This window comes from Microcebus murinus, chromosome 17, assembly GCF_040939455.1.
Source record: "Microcebus murinus isolate Inina chromosome 17, M.murinus_Inina_mat1.0, whole genome shotgun sequence".
Taxonomy (NCBI): Eukaryota; Metazoa; Chordata; class Mammalia; order Primates; family Cheirogaleidae; genus Microcebus; species Microcebus murinus.
Window position 1 is genome coordinate 59704371 of NC_134120.1, and position 15542 is coordinate 59719912.

General features: G+C 53.6%; 1 protein-coding gene across 2 annotated transcripts in view; it reads right to left on the reverse strand.

The window, feature by feature from the left end:
- Positions 1 to 4440: 4440 nt before the first annotated feature.
- The window catches only part of TBC1D9B (TBC1 domain family member 9B), a 47798-nt gene continuing 36696 nt past the window's right edge, over positions 4441 to 15542 (reverse strand). The window contains exons 15-22 of one of the 2 annotated variants that reach the window (XM_020282188.2): positions 14834 to 14902; positions 13279 to 13519; positions 12790 to 12855; positions 11198 to 11269; positions 10395 to 10445; positions 8936 to 8992; positions 8289 to 8395; positions 4441 to 5764 (exon numbers count right to left, since the gene is read on the reverse strand). In XM_020282188.2, coding sequence (XP_020137777.2) covers positions 5072 to 5764; positions 8289 to 8395; positions 8936 to 8992; positions 10395 to 10445; positions 11198 to 11269; positions 12790 to 12855; positions 13279 to 13519; positions 14834 to 14902 — 1356 coding nt within the window. In that variant the 3' untranslated portion in view covers positions 4441 to 5071. The remainder of the gene's footprint in view (positions 5765 to 8288; positions 8396 to 8935; positions 8993 to 10394; positions 10446 to 11197; positions 11270 to 12789; positions 12856 to 13278; positions 13520 to 14833; positions 14903 to 15542) is intronic. The other variant, XM_020282190.2, reaches the window with a different exon arrangement.

Here is a 15542-nt window from a genome sequence, read left to right on the forward strand (position 1 = left end):
GTCTATTGTCCTTATAGCCCAGTATCTTACAAAACCATCTTGGGAAAAAGAATTGTAACGCCCAGCCCTGACAAGGGTGTGCTCTTGGGGTATGGGGGATCGGTAAAATGGAGAAACCATGGAAAGCAAGCTGGCTACTCCCCTAGGAAAATAATCCGCATCAGCCGGACAGATCACTTATGCACCAGTGTGCGCTGAAGTGTGACAGGGAAACACGAACTGTGAAGACTGGCGTAGACCCTTACGCTGCTGTCCCCGCGCCCACAGGGGCTTCAGTGTTGCCCGCGCACAGAAAGCCAATCCCTGGGACAGGATTGTCAGGCGGAAAGGATTTATTTCTGTGGACATGTCAGCAGGGCAGGGGAGGTATGAACTGCCGCAGACCCAGCTCCCTGGCCAACAGGGTCAGGGCTTCTCTGCAGGTGAGCTGAAAAACGCGCCGGGCGGGCGCACTGCGTGTCTGGGGCGGAGTGCAGGGCACGCAAGCGCGGTGGGAAATCACCCTAGCACAGATGTCCCGTGATCAAACAGTGGCGGGTAAGTCCTCCCAGGGCAGAGATTTCTGTGTTATAATTAACTAGGGGTTAATATTGGTTGTTCTTTCAGCCTTGTGCGCAGGCTCAGTGGGTCTTTGGGCACCGTCTGTGGCGGAGTATCGCTTCCCGTGTCTTCTCCAGACACCAGGCGGTGCGAGGCTTTGCAGAGGTGCTGCCGTTCCTGGGAGAGAAACTCAAAAGAGAATGCATCAGTGCAGCAGAAAGCTACAGCGTCCTGGGATCAATACATTTTGCTAAGGAATTCTCTATTTTCTGCCTCATTGAGACTGTAGCTGCTAAGTTGCCAAGGGTGAGATAAATCTCACTGTCAAGGCCACTTAGAGTTGCCAGCCCCAGCCATAATGTGAACACTAAAAACTTATGTGAGGCCGGGCGCTGTGGCTCACGCCTGTAATCCTAGCTCTTGGGAGGCCGAGGCGGGCGGATTGCTCAAGGTCAGGAGTTCAAAACCAGCCTGAGCAAGAGCGAGACCCCGTCTCTACTATAAATAGAAAGAAATTAATTGGCCAACTGATATATATATAAAAAATTAGCCGGGCATGGTGGCGCATGCCTGTAGTCCCAGCTACTCGGGAGGCTGAGGCAGGAGGATCACTCGAGCCCAGGAGTTTGAGGTTGCTGTGAGCTAGGCTGACACCACGGCACTCACTCTAGCCTGGACAACAAAGCGAGACTCTGTCTCAAAAAAAAAAAAATAAAAATAAAACTTATGTGAAATATGGGGAACTAAACATTATTGAGAAAACATGTTCTTGCTTATAGAACCAGTTACACTGTTCCATTACAAAGAGTTTGAAGTGAAAATACTGGCACATGCGTGGTTGGGAAGCAAGGAGGTTACAAAATATATAGTACATGATTATAATTCCATGACACCCGGCACTATTTCCAGGTGTGTGTGTGTGTGTGTGCGTGTGGTTAGGCTAGGTAATTTTAAACTTTTTATATTTTATTTTCCAAATTTTTTAGCATAGACATATATCAGAAAAAATAATTTTTAAAATTGTGTTTGTACAACGGACAATGGCCAGTGTATGCAGTAGAACTCTGACCAGCACCCTCTGCAGTAACTGGGCCCAAAAGCTAAATAAACCACAGCCTCTGCAGCAGTGGAGTGAGATGGAGAGGACTTGGTCACCATTCTCCTCCTTATATTTTGTACCCTGCCCCCAACCTGAGAACCATCCCTAGAAAATCAAATATGCTTCCCACACCACTGACATAGAACATCCTGCTTCTTGTTAGCTCACCTCCAGCTTTCAATAGCCTGCAATCAGAGCACACTGAAAGCCTTCCCACTGCACTGCCTGCCTTTGAGTCTGCCAAGTACAAGTGGTGGCCAACTCCCTTGCTATATAGCAAGCTCTGAGTACTCTTCTTTCTCTTTTAGGTGGTCTTCCTTCATTTCCACGTTTGATTTATTGTGGCTGAGAAAAGGCGTCTATAAAGAATGTTTTATGATTGGTGAAAGGAGCAGAATAAAAAATTTCATATATAGTATCAGTTCAACTCTGAAAAAAACCACCAAAATACCAAGTTAATACTAGTCTTAAGTACAAGGAAAAAGTGCTTTTCTACTTTTCTGTATTTTTTCCTCCTCTCTGCAATAAACCTGTAATCCTTTAAAAATTCATATACATACTTTTTTTCTTAGAAATTATAATTTCCAAGAAATTTCCAAGAATGATTTGATGAGTGGTTTGGTACAACTTAAAAGACAAGGTCTCCCTCTGTCACCCACACCGGTGATCTACCCACCTAAGCCTCCTGAGTAGCTAGGACTACAGGCTAGAGCCACTACACCTGGTAATTGTTTTATTTTTTGTAGAGAAGTCTTCGTATGTTGACCAGGCTGGTCTCCAACTCCTGGCATTAAGTGATCCTCCCATCTCAGCCTCCCAGAATGTTGGGATTATAGGTGTGAGCCACTGTGCCCAGCTAGTAAGTGGTTTTAAAATATAGTCATTCATGTTTACTCATATAAAAATATACTTTAAATTTTTATTAGTATTATTCACATATTATTTAATGTTATTGTTCTGGTTGTTAAACATTTTGAATTATCTTCCTAGGTTGAATGATTACTAGATAAAAGTACTGTTGTACATTTTTGTATATTTTTATCATTCGAATAGGCTAGATTCCTTTTTTTTTTTTTTTTTGAGACAGAGTCTCACTTTGTTGCCCAGGCTAAAGTGAGTGCTGTGGCGTCAGCCTAGCTCACAGCAACCTCAAACTCCTGAGCTCAAGCGATCCACCCACCTCAGCCTCCCGAGTAGCTGGGACTACAGGCAAGCACCACCATGCCCGGCTGATTTTTTTTTCTCTATATATTAGTTGGCCAATTAATTTTTCTGTTTATAATAGAGACGGGGTCTCGCTCTTGCTCAGGCTGGTTTCAAACTCCTTACCTTATGCAATCCGCCCGCCTCGGCCTCCCAAAGTGCTAGGATTACAGGCGTGAGCCACTATGCCCAGCCGGCTAGATTCCTTTTATAGTCTTCCCTTTAATTTCCTTGGTGTTCACAAGTTTATTCTTCTACATGGTATATCTTTTTTTTTTTTTTTTGTGAGACAGAGTCTCACTCTTTTGCCCAGCCTAGAGTGCCATGGCATCAGCCTTGCTCACAGCAACCTCAAACTCCTGGGCTCAAGTGATCCTCCTGCTTCAGCCTCCTGAGTAGCTGGGACTACAGGCATGCGCCACCATGCCCAGCTAATTTTTTCTATATATTTTTTGTTGGCCAATTAATTTCTTTGTATTTTTAGTAGAGACAGGGTCTCGCTCTTGCTCAGACTGGTTTTGAACTCCAGACCTTGAGTGATCCTCCCGCCTTGGCCTCCCAGAGTGCTGGGATTACAGGCATGAGCCACTGTGCCTGGCCAAAAGGATCATTTTTAAGACCAGCTATAAAATCCATACAGATAGACACTAGCAGTTGCCTGGGACTAGGCGTGGGAATGGGAATTGACTACAAATGGGCCTGGGGTCTTTCTGGGGTGATGGAAATGTTCAAAAATTGCATTTGTGGAGATGGTTGTCCAACTCTGTAAATTTACTAGAAATCACTGAATTTAAAACAAGCAAATTTTATGGTATGTAAATTATACCTTAATAAAGCTAATAAATAAAAAAAAAACCAAAAACCAGCAGCCATAGAGATATGCAGTAGCCCCCATCTAAAGTTTCACTTTGTGTAGTTTTTTTGTGGCTTCAGTTACCTGTAGTCAACCACCCTCTGGAAAATGAGTGAGATGTTGTGAGAGACCACATTCACATAGCTTTTATCACAGTATATTCTCATAATTTTTCTATTTTTATTGTTGTTAATCTCTTACTGGGCCTAATTCACACATTAAACTTTATCATAGGCATGCATGTACAGGAAAAACAGTATATATAGGGCTCGGTACTGAGGTTTCAGGCCCCCAACCAGGGGACTTGGAACATACCCCTGTAGATAGGGGGGACTGCTGCATCTTTTAGTAGAAGCAAGAGCAGCCCTGTGTGTGGGTACTGTACACCAATAGCTAGCTTTAGCTCTTGCTACAAAGTGAGGGGTCCTTGTGACTCAGGCCTACGCTGGCTCAGCCCACTGGTTGATGTGCTTCACAGTCTGCTTCCTGCAGCCCAGGCCCAAGGACTCACTTCCTGTACCAGGACCCATAGCCTCCCACTCATGGAGATGGGTACCCCCAACTGCAGCCCTGCCCAGCCTGCACCAGCACCTTCCGTGTCCCCATCCAACTCAGCACTCCTCACACTCCAGGGGGACTAAGTGTCCTGAATTTCCAGAACACAGCCAGGGCCCTGCACCTGGCCCCAGGAGAAGCCAAGAAGCCTAAGCAATGGGCGAGGGCCACAGTAAGGCACTGTACACGGTTTGGGTTTTATTTCTTTCAGGGATTTATTAAGGCATTAAGCACAGTGTAATTTTTAGCCAACTAAAATGAATCCAAGGAAATATTTCAGGGCCTGAGGGATGTGCTTTTAAAGTTAATGGTAAGGATGATGAACTGAGAGAGCGCGTAATGTCATGCCTGTGCGTGGCACCCGCCCTGTGGTGACTTCTGCCTGTGTTTGATAGTCAGGAGGCTCAGGCTGGAGGGCTTCCGGAGAGTACCCTGTAGCTTCCATCACTTTGGTGCCCAACAAGCACATGACCCTGGACCATGCGGGAGAACGGCCGTGGGCGGGGACCAGCATGGGGCAGAGCAGCAGGAGGCAGATCTGACAGTCTCTGACACTGTGCAGGGTGGCTGTTGCCAGATGGGCCCCCCACTGGGTGGCAGGGTGGGGACACCAGCCTCTTCCTGGACCTGGGGAGCAGCTGGCGCCAGGAGATGCACACCTGGGGATCCATCTAAGGCACCTGTGCCGGCATCGGCCTTCTTTCCACTCCAACTCACTGCTCTGGGGCGAAGAGGAAGGGTGCATCTTGACAAAGGGAACAGAAAGGGAGCAAGGGCAGGAGGAGACAAGGCCTCGGGCAGGGCCTGTGCAGCTACAATGATCAGCCTGAAGCTTCAGGATGCTCGTGGTCACTGGAGGTGCTGAACTGCCGCTCCACCTTCTTTTGGTCCTTGATCTTAAGTCGAACATCCACCCTCTTCTCAAAGAAGTTCACCAGCACAGACTCCGTCAGGACAGAGGCCAGGATCTGCTCGAAGGAGATGCACCAGTCGGTGTCGACGGTGCCGCCGCCGCGTGCCGTGGGGCTGCGGGCCTCCCCGCCCACCAGCACCGTGTCGTCTGCGAGGTCCTCACACTGTAGGGAGCCTGTGCTGACCACTGAGTAGGAGGACATGGACATGTCGTCTTTGGTGTCATCATCGGACAGCAGCTGGGAGGGTGAGCCCTGTCCCTCGCCGCTGCCCCCCTCGGCCACCACCTGGCTCTCCTGCGGCGCTTTCCCGAGGTGGGTGTCTCCACCAGCTTTGGCCTGGGGGTCCCCCCCAGCTGATGCCTGGGGCTCCTGGGCTGGGTCCTGATGGGGCTCAGGTGCTGGTGGCTCGTCCTCCATGGCAGCGTCATGGTCCCCAATATGGGCACCATCTCTGGGCTTCCTGCCCGAGAATTTCTTCCCCACCTCACCGATGCGGAGAAGGAGGCTGGCCACCGTGGCGATGGCGTGGTACAAGTCCTGCTCCATGGGGTCTTCACTGAACATGTTGTAAAGGGTCTTGCACAACTCGATAAATTGCTCCTTTTAAGGAGAAAAACAAAAAGAACAGGGAAATGTAAGAGTTGGGTCAGACTGCCCGCATATTGGCTAGACTGGCCATTCTAACAGGTACTGGATGTGGTCTTGAGTCCTCTCCACAAACCTGTCCCCATCATTTCCTCTTCACAGATTAGGATGCAGGCTCGGAGAGGGAGAGTGACTTGAGTAACACAACACAGCTCTTCAAAGGCTTTCTTTTTTTTTTTGAGACAGTCTCGCTTGTTGACCAGGCTAGAGTGAGTGCCGTGGCGTCAGCCTAGCTTACAGCAACCTCAAACTCCTGGGCTCAAGCAATCCTCCTGCCTCAGCCTCCCGAGTAGCTGGGACTACAGGCATGTGCCACCATGCCCGGCTAATTTTCTATATATATTAGTTGGCCAATTAGTTTCTTTCTATTTATAGTAGAGACGGGGTCTTGCCTTGCTCAGGCTGGTTTCGAACTCCTGACCTCGAGCAATCCGCCCGCCTCAGCCTCCCAGAGTGCTAGGATTACAGGCTTGAGCCACCACGCCCGGCTTAAAAGGTTTTCTTTTCCAGTGCCTTTCTTTTAGCACCGGGAGGATGTGGTTCTGGCCTGGAATCTCTCCCCTTGTCTAAGTCCTCTTAGCAGAGAGAGACATTTCTATCATGACTTTCTAAACTGTCACTACAAGGACTTCTTTGTCATGTCTTAGAATCACTTTTGACTTTTTATATCTTTAATTAAAAGCAACTTCAGGCCGGGCGCTGTGGCTCACGCCTGTAATCCTAGCTCTTGGGAGGCCGAGGCGGGCGGATTGCTCAAGGTCAGGAGTTCAAAACCAGCCTGAGCAAGAGCGAGACCCCGTCTCTACTATAAATAGAAAGAAATTAATTGGCCAACTGATATATATATAAAATTAGCCGGGCATGGTGGCGCATGCCTGTAGTCCCAGCTACCTGGGAGGCTGAGGCAGAAGGATCACTGGAGCCCAGGAGTTTGAGGTTGCTGTGAGCTAAGGCTGACGCCACGGCACTCACTCTAGCCTGGGCAACAAAGCGAGACTCTGTCTCAAAAAAAAAAAAAAAAAAGCAACTTCAACTCTGCCCTTTCAGGAAGCTCTTGGAGGGCAATGGGAAGGTGAGCACAAGCTGGGTCAGCTGAGGAGTGGGTAGGAAGGCAGGTTCTAGGTCTTTAAACCACATTCCCAGGCCTCTGTGGCTGAGAGAGGGATGAAACCTATTCTACGGGGTGCACCATTCTTCTGGCTCACGGGTGGGAGCTTGCTCAGACTGTAGGGTCCCCCTCTGGGCACAGCCAGGGCAGGGTCTGGCCTGAGGGCCATGGTCAGGCTGTAGCTCAAGAACTGCCTTGATTGGATGCCTGCAGTCTGAATCGTGGGGCTGCCGTTTCCCGGCAATGAGACCCTTGCCAAGATGCCAAGCGCTCGACAGAGAGACCAGAGCGAGCAGTGGGCCATGGAGGGGTTGCTTGGGCCTGCATGTGCTGGGCAGGGCCTGGGAGGGGCAGGAGCACTTTCTCTTTATTTTTTTGAGGCAGAGTCTCACTCTTGCCCTGGCTAGAGTGCCATGGCATCAGCCTAGCTCACAGCAACCTCAAACTCCTGGGCTCAAGTGGTCCTCCTGCCTCGGCCTCCCGAGTAGCTGGGACTATAGACATATGCCACCATACCCAGCTAATATTTTCTATATATTTTTAGTTGTCCAGCTAATTTCTTTCTTTTTTTTTTTTTTTTTTTTTTTTTGAGACAGAGTCTCACTTTGTTGCCCAGGATAGAGTGAGTGCCGTGGCGTCAGCCTAGCTCACAGCAACCTCAAACTCCTGGTCTCAAGCAATCCTCCTGCCTCAGCCTCCCAAGTAGCTGGGACTACAGGCATGTGCCACCATGCCCGGCTAATTTTTTCTATATATATTAGTTGGCCAATTAATTTATTTCTATTTAGAGTAGAGACGGGGTCTCACTCTTGCTCAGGCTGGTCTCGAACTCCTGACCTTGAGCGATCCGCCCGCCTCGGCCTCCCAGAGTGCTAGGATTACAGGCATGAGCCACCGTGCCCGGCCTCTTTCTATTTTTTTAGTAGAGACGGGGTCTTGATCTTGCTCAGGCTGGTTTTGAACTCTTGACCTTGAGCGATCCACCTGCCTCAGCCTCCCAGAGTGCTGGGATTACAGGCGTGAGCCACCGCGCCCAGCCAGGAGCGCTTTCTTGTCAGAGGTGCTGTCTGAGTCTCTGGCTATTGGGGGTTGACATTCTCCAGTGCTGGTCTGGTTCATGAGTGCTGACTGAATCTGAGTGAGCTGTCACCATGGAAACACCTGTACACCTGTACAATGCCTTAGAGCCACTGACCTCTTGTCTTTCTGGAGTCATCACTGACTGCTACCCAAGAGTAACGGGCTCTAGAGGCAGGGAGGGAATTCCTACCCCACAGGAGATGGCTGGAGGGAGGGCGGTGTGATGCTGCACTGTCAGGTCTTTGTCAGAATTCTCCAGACATGTCTGTCTTGGGGTCCAGCTGAGCCTACCTGGTTCATCTTGGGAAGATCCTTGATCGTCTCCTTTTGAGCCTCCTTCTCCTTGGCCCACATTCGAAGGTAATACCGGTAGTCTGGAGGGCTGGTCACCTTCTCCTCTGTGAGTTAGGAGAAGAAGAGATTAATCTTCATCTGTCAAATAAGAGGAAGAGAGCTGGGGGCTGGCAACAGGGAGCAGTGGGGTTGGATATTCTCTGGCATGGAGTTACCTGGGCCCTATTACAAAACACCCTGGCATCTGGGAAGGCAGTGAGGGGGAAAACACTCCAGAACACCCACATGTCTCCTCTAAATCTGCCAAAGTAGTTGGACCTTAGCTGATGAAATGGCGCTAGACCTGTGTTCCCCACAATAATGACAGAACCACGTGCAGGCCAGAGAGAGGTTGGCACGAGAGGGAGGTGCTGGCCAGGCAGCCAGAGGGGACAGGCCCGGGGCTGGTGGAGAGCAGCATCCCCATGGCAGGGATGGGCTGGCCATCTACCTCGAGGGTCAATTCCTTTGTCAGGGCACTTGTTTGCCATTTCCCTGGGAAGGGCGTCTCTCTGGCAGTGACCGGGGACAGACACAAGAAGCAAGGGTGCCCAAACCCAGGGACCCTGGGATCGCTCACGCCACCAGTGGAGCATGGCCCATACCTCCTTTTTCTCGGACATCCTCATTTCTACTCTCTTCTTGCTCTTCCAGTGGTAGTGCTTTTGGACAACCGGAAAGATAAAAGGAACAAGAACATTCTTCTGTTACGACTGCAAACCATGGGGACCTTGAGAGGCCCCGCTCTGTGGTTCTGCAGAACCAGCCCAGGCTAGGTCCTGGGGGCAGAGCCCAAGCACTGCAGCTTCACTTGGGGACATTAAAACAAACCCCACTTCCTCTTTTTCAAAGGAACGCCTCACCACGCTATTTTTTAAGAGAAGAACTATGCATGGTATGGACAAGTTTGAGAACTAATACATTAGGTCCTAATTTCCAGTTCTACTGTGCCTGCCATGCCAGTTGATGAGAGGTTCTGCGGACACAGACGCTGTGCTCTGTGCTGTTATTCCACGGGAGATCACACTTGCTGGGGCTGGCATGCACCACACTCCTGTGCATACACACGCACCTGAAGAGCAGCCTGCCAGCTCTCCCAGGGCTGTCCCCTGAGACAGGGTGGCCAGCAAGGGACCTTGGGTGGAGATGGCAGCACCTCAGCTCTCAGGGGCCCATACCCATGGCAGTGTGGGTGGCCGTGAAGGGCTCTTTGGGCTCAGGTGTCTCATGCTGGAGTGGAGACCTGCTGCCTGGTGGCCGAGAGGGGTCTAAGGACAGGGATCTGCAACACCAGGCCTCCCCAGAGCATGTGGGACAAGCCTAAAGCATCTTGGACTTGCCTAGGTGACAAGTATACACGGTGCACTTGCTTCTGTAGTTTGGACACTTAAAATCAAGGTCCTCAAGCTTCATGTTCAAATTCAAGTAAGCCTTTGGCACTGTCAACAGGACTGCCACAGGCAATTTGACACACGCTATTTTTTATTTTCCCTCTGGGCTGGCTCCTTAGTGTGTGTTATCCCCCACGTGAAGTTACAGGGTGCAGCTATGGCCAATTGCCAAACCCCAGGGCTCAGAAGGCCATCACTCTGGACTGGACGCTCCCAACAGGCAAGAAACGTAGCACAGGGGTGAGTTCTAACAGGTGCTTAACATGTGTGTCTTTCCTTAACAAAAACATGATGTGGAACATGATGCTCTCCTAGGAAGGCATTCCCTCCAGCCTCCACTTGTGTGCTGTTTCTCATGGCTGCAAAGACAGCATTTATATTTCTTTCCTAGGAACGTGACAAAACCCCTTTTGTGTGTGGCTGCAGAGGCGACGGCCTGCCTGCCTGACACCCAGTGAGACGCATGCTTGACACGCATATCGAACGCGAAGGCTGCCCCTCTGTCATCAGTGCAGGAGGGTGGCTGGGTTCCAGGTCCTTCTCAGGACTTATCCCCACAGCATGAGGTCCTGGAGGGGTCCCTTGGACAAAGAGCTTCCCGCTGGATCATGCAGGACAGTGACAGGGAGACAAAGCCCAGAGGCAAAGGTGGCCCCGCCTTCCAGGGACTGACCTTGAGCCCCCCAGGGCAGGGAAAGATCCAGATCTGAGGTCAGAGGAGCCGCTGGAGGGGATGGCAGAGGAGGAGCAGAGGGCAGAGAGAGGAGGAGCCAAGGTCCAGGGAGACAGACACACAAGAGAAACAGGAGTGAGAAGATCCATGGGGACGGCCTGGCCCCAGAGCGTGGCAGGGCCCAGCCTGTGGCCCCGGGAGCACCCGATGCAGCACGCTCAGAGCCCAGGCCCCGGGGAGGCCGCGGTGGCTGCACAGTCATGGCTGGCGCTCAGGCGTCCCAGCCTGTGTGGCCCAGGGGAGCACCCGATGCAGCATGCTCAGAGCCCAGGCCCCGGGGAGGCCGCGGTGGCTGCGCAGTCATGGCTGGCGCTCAGGCGTCCCAGCCTGTGTGGCCCAGGGGAGCACCCGATGCAGCATGCTCAGAGCCCAGGCCCCGGGGAGGCCGCGGTGGCTGCGCAGTCATGGCTGGCGCTCAGGCGTCCCAGCCTGTGTGGCCCAGGGGAGCACCCGATGCAGCATGCTCAGAGCCCAGGCCCCGGGGAGGCCGCGGTGGCTGCACAGTCATGGCTGGCGCTCAGGCGTCCCAGCCTGTGTGGCCCAGGGGAGCACCCGATGCAGCATGCTCAGAGCCCAGGCCCCGGGGAGGCCGCGGTGGCTGCGCAGTCATGGCTGGCGCTCAGGCGTCCCAGCCTGTGTGGCCCAGGGGAGCACCCGATGCAGCACGCTCAGAGCCCAGGCCCCGGGGAGGCCGCGGTGGCTGCGCAGTCATGGCTGGCGCTCAGGCGTCCCAGCCTGCTCACCTGCTGAGGAGCTGTCCTCTGTGAAATAGCGGGCTGCTTCCAGGGCGGAGTCGGCTTCCTCCGGGCTCAGGGCTGTGCTCGAGAGAGGAGTGAGAGCAGGAGACGGAGAGCTCCCACGCCAAGCAGAGCTCCCCAGTCGGGGCACAGGCCTTGCTCTCCCTGCCGGCTTCCCTACTGGTCCTAGCATCCCTGATTAGAACTCTCGGTAGCACTTTTGATGAAGATGCTTAGTTCTGATTATTTGTAGCTTTCCTGACTTTTACATTGTGTTTGAAAACGAAAAATACACCCTGGGCAAAAATTCCATCAGTGTGATCAGGAGCCCAGGACATGGCAGCTACCCTCTGCCCTCTCTCCGGCGACCCTCCGTCCAGGGGATCTTTCCGAGTGCCGGGTGCTCCTACAGGCAGGCGGGAGGCCGGCCACGCACAAGCAACACGGCGCTTTCACTCTCGACAGATGGAGGGCCCTCCACATGGGCCCTTCCTGGCCTGTCTGGTGCTGGGGCGGCGACGGAGCGGTGCCCAGGGCTGCAGATCCACACAGCCTGCATGGGGCCCACCACCCTGCTGTGAGGAGCAGGCGCAGCAAGGGGATCCACGGTGAGCATGGGGACAGCAGGGTGTGGGCCGTGTGCCACGCCTGGACAGGGCAGGGCGGGCCAAGGCGGCTCGAGGGTGTTGGGGCAGCCCTCAGCTGTGGGACCCAGGCTTGGCGGGGTCTGTCCATCCAAGGCCTCTCTGGTGGCAGGGTCAACCCTCCCAGAGGTGGTTAAAGGGGAAGCCAGGCACAGGTGAGAACACCTGTGCCAAGAGCCTTTTCAGCTCTGGAGGCCCAGAGGGATGCCTGGGAGCTTCACAAACAAAAGGTCTGGGCCCCTGCACAGGCAATTAACTGAGAACCCCTGGGGGTGAAGCCCAGCCCAGTATTCTAAAAATCACTCGGGGGGAGCAGAGTGCCCTGAGCCATCACCGTCACCTGCCCGAGTCTGTTTCCTCTGTGATACTGGGGACCAGCAGTCCTCAGAGAACTCTCCACACAGCCACCCTTGCTGTGCCAGGTAGCTTCCCGCCCTGGCGGGAGCCCCTTGCCCCTGTGGGCTCTGGCCCAGCTTCCGTGAGCCCTGTCCCTGCCCACCCAGCGCCACAGCAGATGTGCCCCCACTGTGCCATGAGGCAGCAGCAGGCGTGGAGGCCAGAGAGGAATGGGCCTTCCTCATGGCCATGGGACAGGGCTCCCCAGGATGATCCCCTCAAGAAACTTGACAGTCTCAGTTTCAAACTTGAGTCCTGTTCGCCAACCCCTCATGGTTTTGGGTGGAGCTGCCCATTCGACGGGTGGAGCTCTGCTTCTAGAGACACCCGGGCACCCGTGGGACTCTCCTTCACATTCCTTCCCAGGCCGTGGCCGGCTCTCAGGCCCAGTGCCCCGGCTCCCTCTTCCCCACTCCTCCTCCACCATGCTGAGCTCCCTGTGCCACCTCGAGGTCCCACAGTCTCATGGAGGCCTGTGCCTGCACCTTGGGGTGCTGCATCCTGAACTCTGGACAAGGAGGCGGCCCTGGTCAGGCACAAGGCAGGGGCGGCTCTCACCTGGGGGAAGGTGCAGCTTGTACAGCACTTTGAGCTTCTCTGTCAGGTCTCCGTGGTACATCCCACCTGTGGGAAAGGCCAGGGAGGGGGTGCGCTGGCAAGGCGGCTCCAGAGCCCCTTCTAGGGGGTTCTAGCGGGGACCCTCTTCACAGCCCCAGTCGTCTGACTCCCTCCTGGAGAGGCCACTGGAGCCAACCCCAGGCTCTGCCCGCCCTGGAGCCCCACCAGGGAAGCCTGGCCCTTCCCCAGGGCTGGCCGGCCCAGTCTCTGGCTGCCATGTGCTGCATGACGGGGGAGGCGGCCGGGCTCCCACTGGACCCCAGCCCATCTCCAGCAGGTAACCTGCTCCTCCCTCACCAAGGGCCAAGGACTCCAGGCTGCCTTCTGTTTGCTGCAGCAAGGGCAGACGGGCTGCGCTGTAATTTGGAAAGCTTCTTGGGAAAGGGTAAGGGCTGGGCTAGGCCCCTGGTAGGCCCGAGGGGCACTCACTCATCCCTGTCACGAACTCCTTGAAGTTTATCAGCAAGTCCTTGTTTTTGTCCAGAAGCCGGAACATGCGCCCCGCCAGCACAGGTGTATGGGAGCCGCAAGCCCAGGGTGTCAGGCTGGCAAAGAGATCCTGGAACTGGTCCATGTCAATCCGGTACTGCTCCAGGTAGGGCAGGCTGGGGTCCCGGCGGCCGGCGGCTGCGCTGCTGCTCCCCCAGTACTGGCTGGCCAGGTGTTTGGCCTGCAGGTACGCAGTCTGGTGAGATGGCCTCACTGCTAAGCCCTGGGGCCGTTAGGATCACTGGACTGGCCAGGACGTCCACCCTCCCCCTCTGTCCAGGCCTGCAGAGCCCTGGTGAGGTGAGTAACTCATAGGGCCTCTCATGCTGGCAGCACCAGCCCCTTGGTGATGGGGGTAGGGAGGTGGGAGGGCTGTTGCTGAAAGACAGTGCCTTCGGCAGCCCACAAGAGGCAGAGCTGGCTTGACTATTGTGACCCTAAGGCCATGGTGTGTGCCCACCTTGGGAACTGGACCTGAAGTGGCTGGAGGAGGGTGGGGACTGGCAACGAGAGCAGGAAGGCAGTGTGGGCTCCACTGTTTCTGCCTCCTCTCCAGCACCTTCCCCTCCCTGTTAACAGTACCCCAAATCTTGGAGAACCCCTCCTGTCTCACCCTCAGCTGACCAGCCCCATCTCCAGGGATGGGTGGGGTCATGCACCCCCTATCCTGTAGCCACACCACCTAACTCGAGTCATTCCAGTGATCAACTCTAGCTAGGCATTTTGCTAAAACCACTTGGAAAGAAAATTTCTAAGAATTTGGAAGACGGGATAGCCTTGGAGATGCTGATGACAGTCCTGCCACTCTGCAGGAAGAGCAGTCCAGAGGACATCAGACGTGGGGGACCCTGACAGCCCATCTGAGCACCTGGATTCAGCCATGCCTGAAGCTGTTCATTCTTAGACTTTTCAGTTACACAAGCCAATGCATTCCTTCTTCTGTGTAAGCTGACTTGAGTAGGTTTTCTGACATTTAAATGTGTCCCACCTAGGCTGGGCGTGGTGGCTCACGCCTGTAATCCTAGCACTCTGGGAGGCCGAGGCAGGCAGATTGCTCAAGGTCAGGAGTTCGAAACCAGCCTGACCAAGAGCGAGACCCCGTCTCTACTATACATAGAAATAAATTAATTGGCCAACTAATATATATAGAAAAAATTAGCCGGGCATGGTGGTGCATGCCTGTAGTCCCAGCTACTCGGGAGGCTGAGGCAGAAGGATCACTTGAGCCCAGGAGTTTGAGGTTGCTGTGAGCGAGGCTGACGCCATCGCACTCACTCTAGCCTGGGCAACAAAGCAAGACTCTGTCTCAAAAAAAAAAAAAAAAAAAAGTCCCACCTAAATTCCAAAGAGGATTATATTCTACATGAGGTTTATGGTAACTATATCTGAGAATGCTTTTACATTTATTTCTCTTCTGGCAGGAAGCTGCTGTGCTGAGGATGTATTTAGGGGACTAGGATGGGGTACTGGTCCTGCCCTGGCTCTTGGCTGTCACCTTAAACACCATGTAGAGGTCCTCCAGCTCTTCAATTGAGAAACCAATGTCCACTGGAATAGCTCGGACCTAGAAGGAAAGAGAAACAGGATGTACTAATGGATTCTCAAGCTCCTGCTGTGGTAGAAATAAGATCTCTTAGAGAGGATCCTCACGTGCACAAGGCAAAGGCATGAACTGCCCTCAGATGTCACCAGTGGGCCCAGCACTCGAGGTCAGTCCATTCAGGAAATAGGACACAGTCCACAGGCTCACCCCTCACCCCCAGTCAGCTCACACTCCCTGAGCTCCTCCCGGGGTAGGCCTTTCTCTCCTGAGCTCCCAGTTGCAGGTCACAGGGTAGGGAGAGCCACTGAGCTCCTGGTGTCTGGATCCCGATCCAGGCCCTGGTACTGGCTCTTTGTAAGGGGTCTTGGGACTCGCAGGCCAATTCTCCTTTACTTTAATTAGCCGGAGTCAGTCAGATTCTGCTGCTTGTGACCAAGGTACCCTCACAGCGGCCCGCAGGCCTGTAGGAGGAGGGTGGGAACATGAAGACAAAGTAAGAAGTCCCTGCCTTTGGGGCGAGGAGGACGAAGGCTTGCAGCAGGGACGTGGGGTGTGTGGAGGAGCAGGGGCGGAGAAACTTCCCACTGATTCACCCATGAACAGAAAAATATGACCAGGGTTTCTCCCCACACCCCCAGATTTGTGCCTCCAGCCCTGGGTT